This window comes from Cheilinus undulatus, linkage group 9, assembly GCF_018320785.1.
Source record: "Cheilinus undulatus linkage group 9, ASM1832078v1, whole genome shotgun sequence".
In the NCBI taxonomy this organism is placed as follows: Eukaryota; Metazoa; Chordata; class Actinopteri; order Labriformes; family Labridae; genus Cheilinus; species Cheilinus undulatus.
Window position 1 is genome coordinate 49,074,837 of NC_054873.1, and position 24,393 is coordinate 49,099,229.

Here is a 24,393-nt window from a genome sequence, read left to right on the forward strand (position 1 = left end):
ATTTGAACACATTTTTCATCTCTCCTTTTGGTCTTTAACTCCTACTACGCCGTCATTTTCTCGTCTTTTTGGCCGTGAAAACAGATCAGAGCAGCTAGGTGTATTAGACGGCAGCATTAAATTGATTTGAAACATCAGATCAACACTGATAACTGATATCTATTAATGCCACATCATTTACGGATGGTTGTTGTTTGTTAAAAGGCTGATATACAGATGTTAAATGGTTGCATCTCTAGTTTAGGGGCCATAAACTTCACTTTGTTAAGCGCTCTGGTTTCCATTTGTAGTCCAGCAGTATCGACCAGTAAGGTATCAGTGGGATCAGGTGTTTACAGGTAAAGTTTTCTATGTTGGCAACAATAAAAACAGACCTTATCTGCCCTCTTCAGCTCCAGTTTAACTATTTGTTGGATGATATGGCCTAAAATTTGTATCAACATATGTGTGCCCTCTACAGGAAAAGTGCTGTATTTCACTATTTTAGAGAAAATGCATTTAAATAAATATTTCGTTGCCTCCATCTCCCCTAAAAACAAGCCTGTGATTGCACACTCAACTCATGTCTGAGCGCAAGATCCCAAAAAAATTATTTTGTAAGTGTCAGACTGTAAGTTCACCTACCTGTATGTGTAGCTGCTGTAGTTTTAAGTTTCATCTCTCTCCTGCAGAGGCGTGTCAAGCTGCTACTGACAACACATTTATTCAATAAAAGCACTCAAGTAAAAAACAACTTTGGACCTTCATTGTGAAATACTTGTAACACGTAGGATTTTTATCAATGATTTAGCTTAGCTTTAGCAGAGGTACCTGCAGGTGGACACAGCTACCGTGTTTATGGCTGCTTCTCTGATGTTTAACACCACCGATCATTTCTTTTAGTCATCATAGACTTTCAACAAGCAGCTCATGAGTAAAAACACATTAAACAGCTTTTTAAAGATGAATCACAGCAGTGTTGGGCTGAAGACAAACCTAGACGATCCAGTGCAGCACATAGTGTTAAAGCTCCATACAGGCCAACAGGGACGCTTTGCAAAGTGAGCACACTCGCTGTATGTTGCTGTTATTACAGACATCTGATTCATAAAGCAAAGATAACACATTTTACCCATTTACTGTGCTGCATGTTGAGTACAAGGGCACATTCAGTTAGTTACCAGGCTAACATGCTGATGACTGGACACAGCCTCAGCTGTTGCCTGCCACACCAAAGTACAGCTAACAATCTCTAACAGATCAAACTTTTAAACTTGAGTCACAAAGCGGTTACATACTACCTGAAACAAGGAACAAACCAAACCAGACATGGAAAAGTTCTTTTTCTTCTCTGGTAAAGTGTTTAAAAAATCTGCATTATGATAGCTGTATTCAGGCAAACTGAGTCATCCTTAAATATAAGAATTTTCTTTATGGGCCTCAAAGGTCACATATTTAACCCCTTTTAAGACAAGTTTATATCAGTCTCAAAGCTCCCCTACACATTGCTGTAAAGTTTGTTGCTGAAAAACCCTCCAGTATTGGATTTTTGCGTGTCTTAAACTCCTCTGTTTCAGCCCTGCTCAGACCGAGGTGTTTCTGTGGCTTTAAATGTTAATGAACTCTCTGACTCCACCCCTGGCCACGCCCTCTCAGGAAATGGATGTGGCCTAAAGGATGGGGCTCTCCTCAGCTGGTAGCTGAGAGGAGGATCAGGAGAGGAGGGCAGAACTCTCTTCCAAGTAGGGAGGGCCAACCAAACCTGGGGGCGGGGCTAACTCCCCACAAGACATCATCTGACATCATCATCTGAAAAGCCTGAAAAAGGGAATTTTTGCATAATATGTGACCTTTAATCTGCTGATGCAAGTAACGCCTCTGTATCTTATGTACAGCCAACTGTGGGCTAACTGGATGAACGGTGGCTACAGAGAATAAAAACAATGACAATGGCAGTCTTTACTGTGCACAGGTCAACGCCACATGGAAGAGGACGTCTTGCCCTGAAGCTTTTTAACACTTCCTGCTGGTTTCACTGGAAAGAAACATTCATACCATTCCCATCAGACAATGATGGAAGAGGATGGCTGATGGAGGGTAATTGGCCCTGAAGTTGGGCTTAGAATCGTCTTGTGTGTACCCAACAGAAAAATTTCAGTGGGACTTTTCTTTCACATGCTAGATTTAGCAGCAGGTCATCGATGGGTTAATAGAAATATGTGCAGCTGGTGCGGCTGAGTTTACTGTGGTTTATTTCTGTTTATAGAGGCGGTCAGTTGATTTTTAGTTTGTTTTTGGTCACAAAGAGAGTGGTGGTCTTTAAGAATGAATATAGGTCACTTTCACATATCTGCTCTTCATCTGTGAGACATCTCAAATCCATTTCCAGTCCTCTCATAAAAGATCGAGCAGAGAATGGGCGCCGTTGTCCTCTCACCAACACGCTGCTCCGCTGGGAATCAGTCAGACGTGCTGATTGGGCGGACAGCGTATTGATTGACACATTTGAGAGCCCCGGCCCAGCAGCTGTGATCTGTTTTCCTGAGGTAGACAGGCGGGTCATGGGGGGTTAGAGAGGAGGAGGAGGAGGAGGAGGAGGAGGGAGAAAGAAGGTGATAAAGAAAGAGACGACAGGCTGGTAGAGAAATAGAGTGACTGCAGCTCCTACCGATCCTATCGTCTTTCCAACCATCGATCCCAAACTCAATGCCCAGTAATCACAGAGCCCACTCTCTCCACACTGATGGTTGGGTCTCTTATGTAACATCAATCTATTTCTATCTGCTCTGCCTTTTAATGCACTCACTCACTTTTTCCTTCCTGCTTCAATGCAAAAAACAAGGCTGTGTGGATTGTCTCTCTTATTTGTCTATTTGCAAAAAATGATAAATAAGATGTGCTGCACAATCTTTAATTGATGCAGATGCTAGCTAGCTAACACTATAGCATAACATTGCAGACGCTGCATTGTACCAGCGCTAATTTGCAGTATTGGCTGATTGGTGCATCATCAGCAGTACTGCACGCGTTGATTTTTCTCCTAACCTTCCCAAACTTAAGAATGAGGTTAAGGATACAAGTGTCCTCAGGAGGGTGTCTGGCTTCAGCTTTAGTGACGGGGGAAGAGCTCAGACATCCAGAGGAAGCTTGGGGTACAGTCACTGGAGTCTACTGAGGGGGTTCAAGCATCTGATGCAAACATTCACGTAGCGTGGATCCAAAAGCAACAAAAACTCAAATTCTCCACCACAGAGATGGGATAGTTTTCCAAAGCGATGAATTCGACCACTTTTCTGTTATCTTTTTGGCCTTATCGCTCCCTCGAGGGTACTTGTCTTTCCTCTTAAAGTCCAGAGTGTGTTGCTTGGGTGTAGCTGCCTGTTGCTGTAGTGAAGTCCCCGTATTCTGCTGCATGTTTAGTTTGGAGGCAACGGATCAAATTTGTAGAGTTATGCCCCGTTTACACGACAACGTTTTCGAGTGAAAACGCAAAAGTTTTGTAGCGTTTTGGCTGTCTGTTTACACGGCAAAGGCGTTTCGGTGCCTGAAAACTGAATGTTTTGGAAACAGGCTCCAGAGTGGAAATTTTTCAAAACGCCCCCGTCTGCATCTCCATGGAAACAGAGAAACCGGCACTTTCTGAAAACAGACATGCGCATTGCAGCTGCAGTAAATATCCATGCGCAAGTAGACTTATAATGCATGTGCAGATGGGAAGCCCAAAACGAAACAAAGATGGCCGACACCGGCGTACTGTTCGTGCTCCTGACTCTTTTGAATTTAACTGTACTTCTCCAACAAAGTGTTGATTTACTTCACCATCACTTGGATCAGCGGAGACGTATTTCATGCCTGCACCAGATTCTGACTCAACCCATACGCCATCTACTGGCCTGGCATGTATACTACATCGTTTTTGGTGTTTCCCGCAGTCTCATGTGAACGGAGATCGTTTTGAAAATGTTGCCGTCTAAATGTGGAACTTTTTGGAAACGAAAACGGAAAACAAAGTAAAACGTTGTGTAAACGAGGCCTTAAACTCTGCTGCTACCACCTCGTGAAACAGTCGTGTTATACTCCCATGTTTGAAGTTTTTCCACACCGCTGACATTTTAAACACAGGAATGCTAATGTTGCTACCACTACAGGTGCATTTATGGCCTGTCGTAAATTGTGCTCCATCTACAACAGCTGAGGTAAATGATCGGCTGGGCTGATCGGATCAAATTGTTGATCTCCAATCAATTAAAAATGCTTATATCAGCTCTGATCTGATACATACAATCAGGATCGGGACAACCCTGTTTTTTTTTTTTTTTTTTGTATATGTTTTTCTTGATCAAAATGACAATAATATAGAAATGATCATCCCCTTTTATGTGGCAATTAAAATAGAATTTGCTATATCGTTCACCCCTGGTTTAATTTATCAAGAATCGTGCTGGTTATAATATAGAATGATTTATCGCTCGTGTTTGTTGAACACTACATTAGATGAGGAACCTACAAATAATTGCATATTAAATCACAATCACAATATTGGGGGAAAAAAATCGCACTTAGATTACTTTTGCAAATCGTTTTGCAAACTTGGCCCCAAATAAGTAGAGCAAAGAGATGGATTTATGTGTGGATACCTGCAAGATAAGTTAGTAAAGCTTAGTAAGTTTATTATCTAGACTTAACTAACTGCAGTCACTCTTGCAGCCACCCTGCACACACCTTTAACAATACTGAACTAAACAAAAGGGTAAAATTTCACCACAGTGCACTGAAAAGACTTTAGTGAAATTTCCTCTAAGTTGAAACAGTCCAGCCATCAGTGGATGAGAGGAGAATATCTGATTGGTGGGTAAACAGACGAATCAGAGAGACAACAAAGGGTCATTCAGTCATTACATCCCATTTTAAGGCACTAAAATAAAATATTCTTGCAGCACTGTCAGCCTTTATTTTTCTAATTAGAATCAATTCAGGCTTGTTTTTGACTTTTTATATCAAATAATGTCATCATCTGGATTGGTTTGGTAAATGTGGCTTAGATGAAGTGAAGATTTGAGGTGAGGCATCATTCGATCAGTCATGGAGCTCAACATGTCTGAGTAATTCCTCTCTTCATGATGATTAAATCTCTGCTGTGACGACTGAGAAACACCCTTCCATCCTCTCCTCCTTTATGCTTTCTCTGAAGTACAGACAGGGACTGTTTAACTGTTGGGGGGTGGGGGGGGGGGGTTAGGGGGTTCAGTCGCCCACTTGTTCTGCCCTCATTAGACATGGGCCACAGAGCATGTTCAGATCATGCTAAAAGCTTGTCTTCACATGCTGGGGCCGTGCAGGGGAGGGGCGGGGCAGCGAGCATGCTGGGAATCAGAAAGTAGATGGACAGGGTCCGCACATGTTGTATGAATTTAATGAAGCGTGTTCGAGTTAGAGAAAGATGAGCTGAGAGGAAAGAGCTGCTAGATCAGGGTTTTTATCTACTTCTTACACATTTGTCTCCACTGACAAATTCTGCAAATGGACTGAGAATTTGAGGGTCGAGACTAGTGTTCAGTTCAGAGGAACAGTACTAACACTCTTTTCAGGGTGTGGTTTGGTCAGTTAGCTCAATGCTAACACATAAAGGCAATTGTAAGTCATGGACTAATTGAAATGGCGATGCTTGAGTTCTCCCCTGATTGTGAATAAGCCAACGATGTACGTTTGCATCATTCACACAGAATTACTCGCTCAGTTCCTACAATTAACATCGCACTTTGGCTGCATACCTCATTGTGCTTTATGTTTATTTGAGTGGGTCAAACAGGTGACTTTTGTCTTGTTTCATGGCTGCCTTTCAGAGCGAAACGTGCTGATGTCTGTCACATATCACTCTGCTATGCCAACAGTGCCATCGGTTATGTGAGTGTGCACTACAGTGCAGCATATGCTTTAAACTAGTGATGATGGTGTTGAAAATCCACTCAGGAATTTTTCTGACAGTACTGATACCTGAGAAAGGCCCACCATTGACGCTAAAATGGTGGGCAGGTAATTGACAGCTAAAAAGGGATGTTTTTGGGAGCTGGATTAGCTCAGTTTGAAGAGCAGGTGCCTTTTCACTGAGGCTGCAGTCGTGACTCACTCGTTGACGGATCGATTCCCAATTCTGGTGTTGTTTTGAGCACGCCTTATCCCACTCTCTCTCCATGTTTCCTCTCTCTTCAGCTGTCCTATCAGAATAAAGGAAAAAATAATCTCAAATGAAAAGAAAATGATTGGTTTTGGACGTAGAGTGTTTCAGGTGTTTGAAGTCTGAGTGACATCGTCTATTTCAGTGTTACTCAACCCTGCTCAACCAAAGAGCCAAATTATTTAAAAAAAACCTTTGCAAGAGCCACAATCTAAGTGGTGAAAGTGGTGAGAATGGGTCAAAGTGGCAAGAAAAATAAGTAAAAGTGGTAAAATGGTCCAAAAGCGGCAGAGAAGTGATGAAAAATTGGTGAAAGTTGGCAAAAATGGTGAGAAAAAGCATCAGAATTGATTAGAAAATGAGTTGCAGGTGGTAAAAATTGTCAAAAAGTGGCAAAAATGGAAAAGGCAAGTTAAATATGCAAGAAGGGGCAAAAAATGGCAAAAAGGGGGGAAATTTGAAAATAGCAAAAAGCAGGATAAAAGAGGCAAAAACTTCTGGTAAATGCAGAAAAACTGATCAGAGAAAATTAATTACAGGTGGCGAAATTGGTCAAAAAAGTGTAAAGATTTGGCAAAAAAGTGAAAGAAAGAGACTAAAATTGGCAAAAGTAGCAAAAGCATCAAAAAAAGTGGTAAAATTGATTTATAAATGGGTGACAAGTGGTTAAAATTTTAAAAATGGTAAAAATGTGGCAAAAAAAGAGTGAAAAGAGACTAAAATGGGCAAAATTGGTATAAAAGTGTCATTCAATGGAAAAAGGCAGCTTAAATGGGTGAGAAGGGGCAAACATGGCAAAAAAAAGGAAAAAATAGCAAAAAGCAGGACAAAAAAGGCAAAAACTGGCGAAAAGTTACAAAAGAAGTGGCAAACTTGGGCTTAAAAAGCTGTAATTGTAAATTAAAAGTGGCAAAAAGGAAGAAAAATTGCAAATGAGAGCAATGGAAATATAGAAACAAAAACATGAAGGTTGACAATTGAAGCCGACTGAACAAGAGTGGGGAACAAACTGATTAATGGATCATTCCTGAGGTGAAAGTTGACCTTTTTAAGGTTTTCTGGGACAAAAGTATTTCAAATAAAGATGTAAAAGAGCCACAAATCATCACAAAAGAGCCACATGCTGAGTGTCATTGATCTGTTTGTTTTCTAATGGGGACATTTGGAGCCATCCGCCATATTGGAAATACAATCTTAAACTACCTTCAGATCAACCCAGAAACAGAGATGGAGGCGAGGTGGGTCTTAAACCTCCTGTCACACCACCATCAGCCTCACCCCTCAATATGCATAACTCAAATCATTATTTAAAACAAAATGGAAGAGTTAAGAACAAAGTGTTCTTTCAAACATGAATAATTTTTAGCCAAAACTGTGTTTTAACCAGCATTTTGAAGTGCATTTTAGCACGAGGTGTCTCAGACCTCAGTGCTTCTGCAGACAGCCTCAAGTGGACTCTGGAGGAGCTTCAGCAGACAGACATCTGCATATAATCACAGCTAACTGTCCAATCCTGAAAGTCGTCCCTCGACTCTAAGAAGATACTTAGCTTTGAAAATGCCAGTCACAGTTTAAAGCCTTAGAAAAGCAACAGCATGAGCGTTTAAAGAGGATATCTATCCTGAGAAAATTCACCAGAGGAATGCAATGATACAAGCTTCAGTGATGGCTGTTTTTGTTCTTAAATGGGTCAGTAGAGGGTTGGTATCTTTTAAACTCTCAGGATTTTAATAATCCTCTTTCACAGTCAAAATAGAAAGCTCTCCATTAAAACAAAGCTTTTCATTTCTTTTGCTGCTCTGAATCAAATCGCATTCATGTACAATCAAGACTCAGACGGTCTCTGACGTATTCCTGAGTTTTTCTATCACACGTGCTGGTTGTCGCAGGGGAATATCTGAGACACCGGTGACTCTCAGGGATGGACAGGGCATGAATAGAAAGAGGCAGAAATGGCAGACAAAACAACAGACAATAATGGTTTTTAAACTTCATGTCAGTTTTACATGTAGTTTAACGTTTCAGGTATCAACAGGCAGAGAAAACATGTTTGCAAACAGAAGAGCTAATGAAGCAGTTTCATAAAGTACACAGAGATTGCATCAGATGTACACTGGTTTGAGGGTATAAATGTCATTATCCCCTCTGGCTCAGTCCAGGTACTTTTTCCTAAATATTTTCACCTGTGTTCACTCTTTTCCAGCAGTTCTGTGCATGTTAAACACCAGCACTGGAGTATCTAACAGCTTAAAGGTGCTCTGATATCTGCACCATGCTTAAGCATGCTTTGGCCCCACGGTCCAGTTTGTTAGACCAGTGTAAATGCTCTGTACTGCTCTCAGATGCTCAGTTCTTTGGCCCTGATGGTACATTGGCATGGTATGATTGCTCCTGCACATGCACGAGCATGAGCTCGGGTGCATAACTTGGACTTGACAAGTTGACTGCCTTTTTACCTTTGTAGCGGATATTTACGTCTACATCAGTAGATGTTCTTCTCTAAACTAAGCTTTCCATTTCTACAAGAGTACACTCTTATTTCTTGCTTTTCAAAGCAAAAGCCTGGTTTAGCATTTCCTTGGAGGAAGTCTGTCGTTTGCACAGGATGCTTTTACTCAGAGTTTTTCCTGGTTCACTTTGGCTTTTTAATGAAGCAAGTCACTTGTAGGTAGATTTATTGAGGTAAAACTTAAAACAAAAGACCAAAAGATGCAGCCAGTGTGCCTGGTATAAAAGCCATGATGGTGCATGCTGTGCAGCTGTATGCAGCAAATATACTGCCAGTCTGAAACAGGCACTCTGAATTTAGATGTTTTTTCTCTAGGGGGTGATGGAGACCAAATAAAAGCAAAAAGAAGAGTAGAAATAGGATTTATGTTTTTCAGGCTAGATCCAATACTCTACATCAATGGTTTTCAAACTTTTTTCCCCAAGGCATACCAAAAATCAAGCTGACATCTCAAGGCACACCATATTAATGTCCTTGCAAAATAGCCTCTTTAGCATGTGTAGCAACATGTCCCAACTGCATGCAATGTGAGCAAGTGCCAGCTACAACATCAGTTTGGTTACAGAATTTCCTTTTGTAGCATCCTGACACTCTGCAAGTGATGCACTGCAGCTCCCCAGGTTTATCCCCAGTCACCCTGTTCCTATTTTCTCTCTGTTGCTCCTATTAAGATGGACAAGTAACAAGGGAAGAGGTTGCACAAAGGATGACAAGACACCAGGAGTGTCCCACCAGAGGATATTCTTAATTTTCTTCCACTTTTCTCAATCCCGAAAACTTGTTAGCTTGTTTTTCAAAGTGGAGTGTGATGCACGGATATTCTTCATAACCACTTATGCATTTTTATGGTCTGACTTGTGCCAACGTGGAGACAAAACTATGTGGCTCACAGCCGTTAGAGGCACCATACCTCAGATTTTCCACTTTCTAAGTAAAAGCATGAGATGTCATATTTTTACATGTAAATTTACATTTGCATATTTGACTGATAACAGACGGACAGTGAGCATGCAATGCTGTGTAATGCAATGCAACATGTAATGCGTGCATGCAGTAAGGACATTGGTTATAGTGTCTTTATTTGTTGCATAGTTGTAGTACTAATGTAAAGTCAGACGAATTCCAAGGAACACCTAGACTTGTCTGAAGGCACACCATTTGAGAACCAAGGCTCTAGATTGCCTTGACTTTGCTGTTTAGACTTTGTTAGGACTCTTCAGCCCCGTAACTAAGGGTGCACTTCTACTGGGCAGCCGTACTGTGCCAGGGCACTTTTCAGCCTAAAGCCCAGTATGTTTGACCAGTGTGAGTATGCTCTTCAGTGCTTGGGTGCAGTACACTTCCCTGGCCCTGGCATGGAAGGACGAGGTGGGCCAAAGCATGGCAGGAATGCAAACGAAGGAGCATGAGCACAGGGATATGACGTAACGTGACTTGGGCCTGACATATACGCAGGAGGATTCGGGAAAAGAGAGACAGTTTTGGAAGAGACTGATTTGCAATATTTACAAAGTCAGACATCTCCAATGCACATATTTTGCCCATCTATTTTTAACTATTTGTAATTAAAGCAAAGCACAAACTACCTGGACACTTTTCCTGTGGCTAGAGCCACACTCCTACGGCGTGAGCATGCAAAGGGCTGAGTGGAAGGTTTAATGATTGTTTTAGACCAAGTCTTTCTCAGCCTATTATGTGTGTATTAATAACCTCTCTGCACTGAATCGTGAGATGAAGGTTAACTACATCATGTGTCCATGTTTGCCTAAGGATCTCAGGGTCTCATCTGGCTGCCTCGACCACATAAAGGCTTTACAAGGTCTTTTAATTTTCGCTCCATTCTGTTCGTGGCAGAACACCATAACTCTTTGGTAATCGTCCATCATGGAGGGACAGGAGGAGGGAGAGACTGACGCATCTGGTCTCATTCAGCAGCCAATCTCCTCTGAGTCAAGCATGAAAACCTCACACAGACACATTATCACCACGCGAAGCAGGATGATTAAAGGGGAGTGTCCAGGCATATTAATACGTCCTCCCCTTTACATTATTTATGAGCAGCATTTGAACGGTCGTCATCTTTAAACGGGGCAGCCATGCAAATGAGGCTGAAGTTACTCAGAATTCTTTTGTGTATTTAATAGTGTCTATTTCTCATCATTATGTGGGGATGTATGCAGATCCCCCTCTGTGATGTAGGTTTTTGATTTCTAAATCTCTTTGTGGGACGTTTAGTTCTGCAGCAGTGGATCAGAGCGGAGAGAGGGTTAAAAAGAGGGGGTGGGGAGGGTGTCGTCTGGTTTTTGTAGCATGAGAGAAAATACAACCAGAGCAGAAAATAGGGGAAATAGCATACTTCCTCATAGCAGAAAATGTGTTGTTTTGGAAGAGTTGGTAGATTATTTGTGGGGCTGTAGATGGTTAAATGTAGGGCCATGCACCTCCATCATCAGCTCAACTAGTCAGCACAAGATTTACAAGCCAAATTATCATCATTTTGGTCTTCAGTGGCAGTCAAATGTGATGTAGAGCTGAAGTCATGTTAATGGCCAGCTCTCCCTGCTCTTCCACCTGGATCTAAACAATCACACAGAGTTTATTTCATCTCATAGAAGCGTTGGTTTGATGTTCCAGGAAAATCATGGTTAAAATCTACGTAGGCTGTGTCACATTAAACCGGCATACCAACCAGAGAAATACATAACTGAATGTAGCAAAGGTATGTAGCTGTTAGGCTGCAACGAACACCAAAGGCTGGTGGTGCTAGCAGTGTTAGCATTGGCCTCATTTCAGCACAACAAATTTGATCATTTTCCCACCAACAATTTTTAGATAAACTGTCCCAGTCTTGTGCAGTATGTGGGTATGTTAATATACCATTTGTGGTTTATTATTGGTCTGTGCTACTGTGTTAGCATGTAGCTTTGTGTGTTAGCATGTGGATTGTTGTTGCTTCTATTGTTCTAATTTCTTTCTGCAGTGGTAGCTGTTTGCATGCACAAGTTCAGGACAAATTTCACCAGGAGGATAATAAAGCATATCGTATCAATTTGAAATATACTGTATGTCGTTGTATCCTGTCACATCATATGCCATTGACTTGCAGCATATCATAATTCATTGTATTCCATGGTATCATATTTAAGTGCATCAAACAAAATCATATCATATATCTTGTTGCCTAAAAATGCATCCTGTTGCATTTTATTGCATCACATAGCATCATCTTATATGTTATGGCATCAAAGCCAGCCGAATTGCATTATACAGCATTGCATCACATCATATCGCATATGTTAGATTGCATCTTTTCCCATCACATGCTGTTGCATCATTTGTCATCATATTGAATGATATCATATTGCACTGCATCGCGCACTATCATATTGTATTACATAATATAGCATCATATAGTACTGCATCGTGTCATGATGCATAAAACTGTATTACATCTAAATGCATGTATCATATTGTATAGTAGTAATGCATCGTATCACTTTGCATCATATCCTCAAACCACAGATTGTATTTTGTGGTGCCACGTATTTTATGCAGCTTATTGCGTAAACTCATCCTGCATCTATTGCATTGTATTGTACTGCAATGTGTCATGAAGAATTACATCATACTGTATCTCATTGTTTCACAATATATTGCATCATACTAAATCCCATCCCATCATATTGTATATTATAGCATCACGTCACATTTTATCCTATTCTATTCTATTGCACCCTATCCTATTAAGTGGTATCCTGTGGAACTGTTTGGTTTTTCTAGTGATTCCCACCCCTAATACAAAGTCATGTTAAACTGACCAAACACAGATGGAGGGCACAGGCTGAAAGGAGCGCTGATACAACCGACTACATTCAGACAAACACTGCTGACTACTAACTCCCCCCCCCCCCAGAGTGATGAAAAAGTGACACACTGGCATCAAAAATCAACATAGATTTTAATTGTTTCACTGATAAAACCCTAAAAAGACCTATGCATGCTTTTCTTATCAAAAGACCTCATACTTATACTAACTGCTTTATTATGGTTTCAGTCAATATTTGATCATCTAATTTTGGCAGCCTCACAGCAGACAAAGCCTCGGGCCCCCTCTAAGATCTTTGGCGCCCCCCTTGGGGGGGTCCTGGACCCCAGGTTGGGAACCAGTGTTCTAATAAACCAATGCAATCTTGTGGTTTATGTTGTGTGGTGCTTTGTAATGACTTGTCAAAGTTTTAGTCCTAAATTTTGATTTCTGCTTTATTTTTTGATCATTTTTGATCACTGCTGTTACTTGACTGCTGCATATCCAGGAAGCGTGCTTGCTTTCCAGTGGCTGATCTGCTAAATTTACATATTGGTTCAGAATATCAGCGATCGGCCTCGTGAACTGGCCCCGAAAGTCAGTCGACCCCTAAAGTGTCCATATGAAGAGGTTTATAACATGGCCTAGATAGCTCTCCTGAATTTAAATCTACTTTAACAAACTGTGAAATCTGTCAGCTGGGAATATCTCTGGTTAAATATGAACTGTCACGCTTTGTTAATTTTCCCCTCTTTCACTTCTCTCTCTGCACATGTTCCTCTCCCCCATCTCTCCCCTCCCCTGATTTACAGAAACAGCCCCCCTCCTCCTTCCTTGTCTTTTTCTTCTTTGGTTTCTCTCCACTCTCTCCTCGAGGCTGACTTTGTCCTTGAGTGGTGCTCAGCCCTCCAAACGTTATTATTATGGAAATGGTTAAAAGTGACCGTGGATCGTTATCTTGAAGGACGACTTCTCCCTCCTCCCTCCCTCTCTGCACCTGGTGACTCCGGTTTCCAGGGAACCGGTTTGAGCAGTGACAGAGCAGAGACTCCGATACGTAAATACTCACATCGAGTAACCAGCTGTAGGGAAACACTGGTATAAAGGAAAGGAGACAGATTTCCTCCATAGATGCTGATCAAAGTGATTTGAAGAGAGATTCAGAGATGGATTATTATCACGGCTATGACAGGAGACTGAAAACAAAGCCTTACTGGAGAGAGGAGCTCTCAGGTACTGTGCTGGTGCTTTTTTTCCTCTTTAACAGCAGATCAGCTGAATTTTTTAAAAAGTGCCTTTTGTTTTGGTTTGATCTGAGACATATGAGGTGAGCTCTGAGTAAACCACCAGGAAAAGTCCACAGTAAGTTTTGGTTTCACTACAGAAAACCACAAACACACGCTCAGACACTAACAGTGCTCCAGAGCGATCCATCAGGGTTGATGCTGTCACCTCAGAAACATTTCAAACATGCAGCTCATGTATTAAGAGGAATCCATGGACATTAATCAGACATGGCATGATGACAGATGAGTCTTTATCACAGGTAGAAGGAGTTTTCTCACTAAAGTCTACAGAAAAATCCAAAAATATTAAATTTAGTTAGTCAAACTTCTCTTGAATCTGCTGGATTTTTTATTTTAGGCCGTGTTTTAAAACCATGTCTGCATATGAAGAAGAGCTTAAAGGTGCAGTGTGTAAAATTGGGACTATCAACATCTAACAGTCAGTTCTGGAGTGTGATGATCATTTCTCTGGTGAGTGTGGGAACCAGTGAAGTTTAAAAATCAATACATGCTTAACTGTTATTTGGTTCCTTCTATGGTGCCATAGAAACAGGCAAAATGCAAAAATCCAAGATGGCAGCGTCCTTAGAAGGGACCCTCCCTATGTATGAATAAAAGGCTTATTCTGAGTTAATTTAAAACATAAATTTAAAAAATGTGTTATCAGATGTTAACACTAATTTAGATCAATCTACTTATAAATGTTATGTTTCATTTTAACCAAGCTTGTTTTGCTAAATGCTACTTGGCTAAATATTACACACTGTACCTTTAAAGCCGCTGGTGCTGATAAAAACTTGGAAATGATTCTAGTATGAAAAGAAAAGGTTTTTTGTTTTTTCTTTGCATGCAAATTCAAGTTTTCTTTACTCAGATCAGCATTTATTATCTGTCATCATGCAGAATTTAAAACTTTATTATAAAAGCTAAAATCAGACAATATTGATATCTGGTTTGATGCCACCTTAAACCAAATAAATGCCCCAGGAAACCACTGTTAGGTTTTATGATGCTGCTTTTTATCGTCCCCTCAGGGGATTTTGTCTTGGACTCACAGTGCTGCAAACATTCAGCTGTCACCACATGAGAAATAAGAACAGAAGTAAAGAGAAATCCACATTAGGGGTCGACTGATGCTGGTTTACAGGGATTTTACCGATACATCCGTCCACGGTTAAAATGAGCCGTTAAGAAGCTAGGATGTAAACCTGTCTGTAAATAAAGCTAGGCTACTTCATGACTGTTTACTACGGATGAATGTGTGCAACAGCAATAAGGGGGTAACCTGACACACCAGATGGACTGTTTCATATCTCCACTGCATGGATATACACTATATTGCCAAAAGTATTTGCTCACCTGCCTTGACTCGTATATGAACTTAAGTTACATCCCATTCTTAATCCATGGGGTTTAATATGATGTTGGTCCACCCTTTGCTGCTATAACAGCTTCAACTCTTCTGAGAAAGCTTTCCACAAGGTTTAGGAGGTTTAGGAGTTCTTCCAGAAGGGTATTTGTGAGGTCACACACCAATGTGCTTTCCGACGCTTTACATTGCACTTGGTTGGATGCTTGGATGCAGCTGCTCAGCCAGGGAAACCCATTCCATGAAGCTTTCTACCACTGTTCTTGAGCTAATCTGAAGGCCATGTGAAGTCCCCGGCCATACAGAGACGAATTCAGGCGTATATGCAAAAGTTTTTTGTCGGATCGGCGTTTCATCCACACAGAAACAGTGTTTTGGTGACCGTAAACGATACTTCTTGAAAACTGGTCCCAGAGTGCATAAATCCGTAAACGACTACCGTTTCATCTCCGTGTGGATGGCTATCCGCATCTTTCTTCAAATGATTATGTCACACACAGCGTAGCTCCCTTAAGGCGCCTACGCGGGTCCGGCCAAAACAATAATAGTGGATTACAGGGTTGTGTTCGTGCTGCAGAAGCTACTGAGCTTGTTATGGCTTTTACAGAAAAATCTGATGCTCCTTTACCACCACCGAAAACGCACACACCAGATGTTCTTAAATCCAACACGGAAAACAACCAGAAGGGCAACTAGAAGAAAGTTTGTGTCAGTTTTCTGTGATCTTCTTCTCTTTTGGTGCATTTCCTTGGCAGCAACACAGCGCCACATACAGGCTTGGCATATGCAGCATTTTCAGTGGTTTCATGTTTATGCAGATATTTCCTGAAACAATCCCATCTTTACGGAAAACTTTTTTGAAACAAAACAGCAATGTATCGTTTTCGTCTCCATGTGGACGGGGCCGAAGTTTGGAGGTCTGTAGCGATTGACTCTGCAGAAAGTTGGCGACCTCTGCCAACCTCTGTGTGTCATGCTGGAGCTTTTTTTGCCCTTTTATTTTGACTTTTTGCACCTGATTTAAATAGAAATACTTCCACTCCTCTCTGATCTTTTATTTCTGCTTTTAAAGGCATCTTCTGTATCAGACACGGTGAGGCTGTAATCTACCACATTACATGGCCTCACTTCACATTTTCTGATGTAAATCACTCAGCGGGGGCAGAAGAGAGCAGTTTTTCCTCGTATGTGTTGACTGAAGGCCAGACTGAGGCCATAACTCACTGTCAACATGCCGTCTGGTCGTCTTGTTGCTGCAGGGCTGCTGGATGTAAACGGAGACAGAGCTGCTATCAGCTGAGACTGACGTCTGCGATAAGTGCTTTGTTTACACCACATGATACTATTTAATAAATGTTACAGCTCATTTACTGTCCTTAAACCACAGATGGATGGAAAATCCTCTCTGCCCTTTAAATCAACCCTGTTATTACAGCGGTTTATGAATGAGACAGACTTTAATTTAAGGTGGCGTTAGAATAGCTCTGGAGCTGCTGCCATTCACGGCATGATTACATGTGTGTCAGTGTAGCTTAGTGACATTTTATTTTCCTCTGCATCCACTGAATTAAAGTTAAAAAAGAACAAGCTTTGAGGGTTCTAGTCAGTAGTTCACATGCAGTTAGTAAAGCTAAAACTAGACTTTGAAACATGCACAAAACCTGTGTTCTGACTGGACTGGTTCACACTGTCAGAAATCCCAGAAGGCTTTGCAAAAAGAACACAGTGCTGATCAGGAAGACCAAAATTAACATATTCATTTACTACAGGAAATAGCCATCTAAATCTACCTGCTCCCCCTTGATAAATCATGAATTAACTCTGATTTACTACATTTTTTTGGTAAGCTGAGTTCTGTGTCACTATCCACACTCAGACCTGATTATGCCCAGACCTGCTGGATCCAGAATCCATTAAATAGAACCTGTCTGACAGAGTGGAGTAGGCTAAAAGATCTCCAACACATCATGGAACCATCTAAAGAAATTCAAGAAACAAACATCTATCAGTCTGAAAGGGTTACAGAGACATTTCTAAGGCTTTGGGACTCAAGTGAGAGCCATTACCCACAAATGGAGAAAACTTGGAACAGTGGTGAACCTTCCCGGGAGTGGCCAGCCTACCAAGATGACTCCGAAAGCACATGTGCGACTCCTCCAGGAGGTCCCAAAAGAACCCAGAACATTTAAAGACCTGCAGGCCTCACTGACTCAGTTAAGGTCAGAGTTCATGATTCAACAATAAGAAAGAGACTGGGCAGCAATGGCATCATGGGAGAGTTCCAATGCCAAAACCACTGCTGAGCAAAAAGAACACAAAGGCTGGTCTCACTTTTGACTAAAAACATCCTGATGATCCCCAAGACTTCTAGGAAAATATCCTGTGGACTGTGGTAGTGTGATGGTCTGGACCAGGACCTGGACCACTAGAACCATGAATTCTGCAATCTACAGGAAAATCCTGAAGGAGAATGTCCACCCATCAGTGCATAACCTCAAACTCAAGCACACTTGGGTTATGAAGCAGGACAATGATCCCAAACACACCAGCAAGTCCACCTCTGAATGGACTAAAAACTACATGAAGGTTCTGGAGTGGTCTAGCCAAAGTCTGGACTTAGATCTAACTGAGATTCTGTGGCATGACCTTAAACAGGTTGTTCATTCTGGAAAACCCTCCAATGTGGCTGGGTTAAAACAATCCTGCAAACAAGAGTGGGACAACATTCCTCCACATGAGAGACCCAGTTCTGCAAATGCTTGCCCGCATTTGTTGCTGCCAAGGATGGAACAACCAGATAGGTTTAAAAATATCCTTTTCACGTAGGGTCAGGTAGATTTGGGTGGCTTTAAATGAAATCAGCACTTTAAAACTGGCTTTGTATTTACTCAGGTTAGTCCAAGGTGATCACTATTGGTTTATTTCTTGGTTTAAAATGACCAAAACAAAGCTGGAAACTGAAGCACATTTTCTACATTTCAAAATAACCTTGACAGTTTTTTCTGCAACTTAGGGAGCCAGCTCTTTGTCTCTCTCTTTTATAAATATGACCAAAGATCTAGAATTTCAATGACCGGTTTAAACAAAAGCATCAAAGTATGAAGAACTAGGACAAAGTTAGTCCTTAACCGTGGGCTGATGTCTCTTATTCCTTCAGCAGAGACCTTTACGTTTTAGAAAATGAAAACAAGAAGCTGACATCAGGAAGAGGAAGTGAAGGGTCAGGCCGGTGTGCTCTCCCACTCGTGCATCATACATGAAGTAAACACACGCTAACATCCCACGTCCGCTGACCTTTCTGCCCGTCTCCGATGTTCTCTCTCCTGTTCTGTGCGACACTCTGTCGTTGTTGAGAGTGTGTTTGTGTTTGCAGTGCTGACATAGTAACACACCCCCACTTCAGGAAACAATAGGCGTCTGATGGCTCTGTTCACATGGCTGACAGTCTGAGGAGGAGGGCTGGGTGGGGGTGGGGGAAGGTGTTTGTAGAGAAGTGAGTGATATTTAGGGGATGATAGTTAAGCTGCTGAGGTTTTAGATTCTGAAATGATGCTTCTATCACAGATTTCAGCTCTATTTATGTACACTGATACACATATTAACTGTAAGGTTTATTTTGGCTCATATATGAGAGCAGCAGGCCGGCCCGTCATGAGGAGTCCAGATGGTAGGTGGAGAAAGCCCTCCTTTAATCCCTGAGCCAGGATATTATACCCCCCTCTATACACATGAACACAAACCGTCTCCTCCTACGTGGCGTTCACCTCGTGCTGTGAAGTTCGTCTCACTCCACTTCTGTGTTTATACATCCTCACCTAAACCCCGCTGAACTTAAATATGCCAGTCGTATTTTATCCTCAAACTGCAGTTTTCGCCGTCCACCACTAGTCAGGGCTGTAGCCGTGGACTCGCTGCAGCTACAGTTGATGAGCTTCCTCTTTTGGCTCTGCTCCCTGGATGTAAACAGACATAGTGAAGGGAGTATAGCATCTCTAGTGAGCAGCTAGTTTGGCTTTATTTTAATCTGGAAGATTGAGATAGAAATGTGTGCATGCTGAGGTTAAACTACATATCAACCAAAGTCATGCATACGTCCAACACAGCTTCAGATATAAAGCACTTTTAAAAAACAAAAGTTAACGAATACTTAATATTTTTGATGACTTGTGCTCAAATCAGATGCATTTCTATCTTTGGGTGAAGCTCTATGCAGATGATGGTGTAGTTTATCTGTGATATTGCTGTATCAGTTGATTTGTTTGCACTGCTGGTGCCAGAAAACACAGAAAAGTCCACCCAACAATACATAACATTTGGGAAAATAGAGGTTTAACACTAGAACAGCTGTGGATCTGTACATACCTAAAACAACCAACGGGTCAAATTTACCTGTCATGTTGAAGGTTGATCTGTCGACTTCTGATTAGGCATTGCTGCAGTAGAGAGAAGGTATTTCCATTGCAGCATCTATTTATTGCTAGTGTGAAATAAAACAGTGGGAAAATCAAGACTTTCTTATGGGGTAAATTTGACCTGCATGGTGGTTCTAGATATAAATGTCAATTAATTTATTTTTTATGACACCAGGTGCTATTTAACTAACTTTTAGGAAAATTCAAAGACTGACAGTCTTTGAAACTGTACACATCAAGCCAGGTACAATTAAAGACCAGCCTTGGGTAAATTTTGCCCAATGGCAGTTTTAGTGTTAAGAGAACCCAGTGTGTTGGTTGTTGGGAGGGATTCCACGTCAAGAGGAGCCAGGTGAGGTGGCTCGGGCACCTGGTCCAAATGCCTCCTGGACGCCTCTCTTGTGAGGTGTTCAGGGCAGGTCCCACTGGGAGGAGGCCCCGGGGAAGACCCAGGACACGCTGGAGAGCCTATGTCACTCGGCTGGCCTGGGAACGCCTTGGGATCCCCCGGGAAGAGCTGGACAAAGTGGCCGGGGAGAGGGAAGTCTGGGCTTCCCTGCTTAGGGTGCTGCCACTGGGACCTGACCTCAGATAAGCGGAAGAAGATGGATGAATGGATGGATGGATGGAGAACCCAGCGTAGAGCCAGCGCTACAATTTGCATATTCATTTTTGATTGGCGGTAGATTTAAAACTGGATAAGATAGATTGATCATTCTTTTAGCCTATAAAATCTGGGGAGTTCCACTAACATTTCACACATTCACCGTGTTTCAGAGCGCTTTTTCGTTGCGGTGATGGGTTTGTTAAAAAATACACGATAAATCGCATGTAACAAAAATTTTTATAAACGAGACCACGGGTGTTTGCAGCACTTCCTACGTTGAAATAAATGTCATCATGTAGTGGGCATGATCTGTCACATGATTCTTCATGTCCCTACATAATAGCCATCCCCCCTCAACAACAGGAAGTGGCTAATTCCTGGGAGTTGCAGTTTTTGCCGCAGAATAACTTAGGTCCCGTCCACACAGAGACAAATTCAGGAGTATATGCAAAAGTTTTTTGTCGTATCAGCATTTCATCCACACAGAAACAGTGTTTTGGGTGACTGTAAACGTTGCTTTTTGAAATCAGGTCCCAGAGCTCACAAATCCGTAAATGGCAACTACCGTTTTGTCTCTGTGTGGATGGCCAACCGCATCTTTTTGGAAAAAAATTACGTCACACATAGTGTAGCTCTGTTTAGACGCTTGCGCAGGTCTGGCCAAAACAACAATGGCAGGGTTGTGATCATGCTGCAGAAGCTACTGAGCTTGTTTTTGCTTTTACAGAAAAAAAAATGCTCCTTTACCACCACCGAAAACGGCACACACCAGACGTTCTTAAATCCAACACTGAGAACAGCCAGAAGGGCAACTAGGAGAAAGTTTGTGTCCATTTTCTGTGATCTTCTTCTTCTCTTTTGGTGCATTTCCGTGGCAGCAACACGGCGCCATGTACAGGCTTGACATATGCACTACAGCGTTTTCAGTTGTTTTCAGTGGTTCCGTACTTATGCGGATATTTCCTGAAACAATCTCGTCTTTATGGAAACCTTTTCAAAACAGAACAGCAATATATCGTTTTTGACTACGTGTGGACAGGGCCTTAGCCTGCACACATACTCACTCTCACTCTTCACACGTGTAGTTATGGAGCCACAAAAACCTGGTCGCGCCAAACGGTTTTACAGCTGGCGCGAAGCTTTCGAACTAATAACAGCGCCAGATGAAGTGCCCAACTTCTCATCCAGCTTGGTTTTTTTTAAAAGTTACAAAATTGACTATATCTCAAAATGCAAGTTATGTACAGACTCCAAATATATTTCCTGTGGTTCCAAAGGATATTGTGCAACTTTTTTACATTTACAAATTTGACAGATACAGCTGTGCAATTTCTGTATTTTGAAATGTATGTGAAAAAAAATGAAAACGATTTTCTTTTTTTCTGAGTTTTTTGCACTTTTAAGCAATTTATTGTTGTAGTTAAGACATAAGTCAATACATATTATTAAAACTTGGGTTATAAGGGTTATATTGATGTAAAGCAAATGAAAATACTCCCAAAAATGGCACCACAGTTTGTAAAAATGTAAGAATATGTCCTGGTGGACTTGCACAGTGGTAGATTTTAAAGGGTTAAGACATAAAAGCAGTTTCCTTCTGTTATAATTGTTCAATTTTTGTTAAAACTGCGGTGAAAATGGCACCAGCTCTGTTTTAATGAGTAGCGTGATAAAGATGTGATACGGCCTCATGCTGACAACGACTGCACTGATGAGCCACAGCTCTGATGCCTCATATTCTATCAGACAGAGCATATGTTTGTGTGTTTTGGTGTGTGTGGTATCAGGGGCCTCCTCTAATACTCCTGAGGGCCCATCAGAGTTTTTACGACGGTTTCTATTTTCTCTTTAATCTTTTATGTGCATATTAAACGGCCGTGTTGAAAGAGTGTGAGCTCTCCCCACACATCCTGGCCTACATCTCACACACGGACTAATTAGGCTTTCTCTCTCTGAGGGCCGGTATTTCCCTCCTCATTCTCTAAACAAACACCAGCCTGCTGCTGATCTTGATAAATAGCTACCAGAGGAGTTCATCACATCTGAATATCTCAGGCTGGATGCGTTTCTAACTTACTGTCTTAGCTCAGAGTGTGTGAAATAGAAAATATAACGGCAGTTTGATTCCTTCTCTGTACCTCGTTTGACCTCGTCTTTCTGAGTCAGTGCTCCTCTCAGATAAAACATGGAGGCCGACTGTAACAGCTCTATTATCTCACACAGGTGGAGTATTAATGTACCCTCCTGTTTTCTACTCTGCCTGTATTCAGCGAGTCTGTTCACACTGAGGGCTGATTCTTAGATGGCTGCGAGTAAAGGCTCCTTGTTTCTGCCCTTCCACTTTATCATGACTTTATTTAACCAGTTATGTTCATTTTCATGGACATAAACTTCATTATTTGTTGATGCCATTGTAAGCTGATCTAGCCTGCTTACTCTGCAACCCTCCTCCACCCCAGCTCCTCCTTTATGCTGCATCTGACTTAATGTCATTCTTTTGGTATTGATTATTATTATTATTATTATTATTATTATTATTTTTAAATTATTATTATCAACATTATTATTATCGTTATTATTATTGTTGTTATTTTTGTTATTGTTATATAATCAGAATTATTATCATTATTATTATTTCTATTATATTATTACTATAATTTTTATTATTTTATTCTTATTATTATTTTTATCATCATTATTATTATCATTATCATTATTATTGTTGTCATTATTGTTATTGTTATGTAATCAAAATTATTATTATTATTTTATTTTCTAATTGTTATTATTATTATCAACATTATTATATTTTATTTTTTAAAATTTTATTATTGTTATTATAATCTTTATAATTATCATACTTTATAATTTTATGTAATTATTATTATTATTATTATTATTAATTAGTTAAGTAATAAACATAGTTTTTAATTTATTAATTTATTTTTTATTTATTTTTTATTTACGCTTCTCTCCCTGCTTCAGGCTTGCCTTAAATACAGAAAGGACAGAAACATGTGCTGTTCCTGCTTGATCCGTTCCACAAACAGTCACTGAAGGCCCCCTTGAAAACCGCTCCAGAGTGTCTCCACACATATGGATGAAGTGTGTAGCCGCTGACTACTAGGGCGGGGCAATTAATCGAATTTTAGATTAAATCGCAATATTACACACTACAATGTTCAAATGGCAGAAGCTGCAATATTTCTTTGACCTGAAATGTATGTCAAAATACCAGTTTAATAAATGTTTTACAGCAGAGATGCTCCTCTACACGTCATGCAACCCTTTGCAAAAATTCCTGCTTTCCCTCTTTTGTCTGTTCAAAATGATAAAGACATAAAATAATTATTCCAGTCAACACAACGGTGACTCAAAATGATCACAATTACATTGTTTAGTCTTTGTTTAATCTACCAAATATTGTGTTTATTATAAAATATGTTTTTTTGTGTGTTTAGAAATACACAACATGAGGAACTTAAGAAATAATCGCACTTTAAATCACAATATTAGGGAAAAATATCACAATTAGATTATTTTCCCAAATCGTTGAGCCCTACTGACTACCCCACACAGATTTAACCCTTAATAGTAATGTCAGAGTCAAATTAACAGAGTTTTTTAGCACACTGCTTTTTGTGAAGTCACACTAAGGTTGATGTTTGAGAGTTAATTATTGTGTCATTCACACATTCATCTGCCCAGCCTTCATGGGCTCACACGACTCCAAGACTTCTACCATCCTGGATCAGAGTGATGAGGCCACTGCAGTATTTCAGGGTTTTGACAAATCACTTCATGCAGCAATAACTCTTTTAGGTCATGTTTTGCACAGTGCAAAAGAAAATAAAACTCTATTTAAGCTAAAAGACATGACTCAGAAAGTCGTTTTGTCTGTTTTTTTTGTTTGTTTGTTTGTTTGTTTGTTTGTTTGTTTGTTTTTAAATCAACCAACGTCAACGACCAGAGGATGCCTGATCTTAAGTGTTCATCCAAGGATCTTTGATTTCTAGAATAACATAAAATTCTGTTTGGGCTGTTCATCTGTCCTTAGCTTAGGTTTGGATGTAGCATTTTCATGCCATTGGATTGTTTCCCTGATCACTGGAAAGTGTGTAGCGACACAGAGCTGCACAGTGAAATGAAAATTTTTCATTGTTGCAAAACGAGCATTAGGTATAAACATTGTAATAGTAAATTTACTGCAATGAGAAGACTTTGCATCTAAAAAGGGAAGAAACAGAGCAA

General features: G+C 40.7%; 1 protein-coding gene across 5 annotated transcripts in view; it reads left to right on the forward strand.

Moving 5' to 3' along the window:
* Nucleotides 1-24,393, forward strand: part of fgd4a (FYVE, RhoGEF and PH domain containing 4a) — a 139,853-nt gene that overhangs the window by 59,397 nt on the left and 56,063 nt on the right. The window contains exon 1 of one of the 5 annotated variants that reach the window (XM_041795390.1): nucleotides 13,588-13,701. The exons of the other annotated variants lie outside the window; for them this stretch is intronic. Coding sequence (XP_041651324.1) covers nucleotides 13,635-13,701 — 67 coding nt within the window. The 5' untranslated portion in view covers nucleotides 13,588-13,634. Of the gene's footprint in view, nucleotides 1-13,587; nucleotides 13,702-24,393 lie in introns of those variants that run through there. 5 annotated transcript variants of the gene reach the window in all.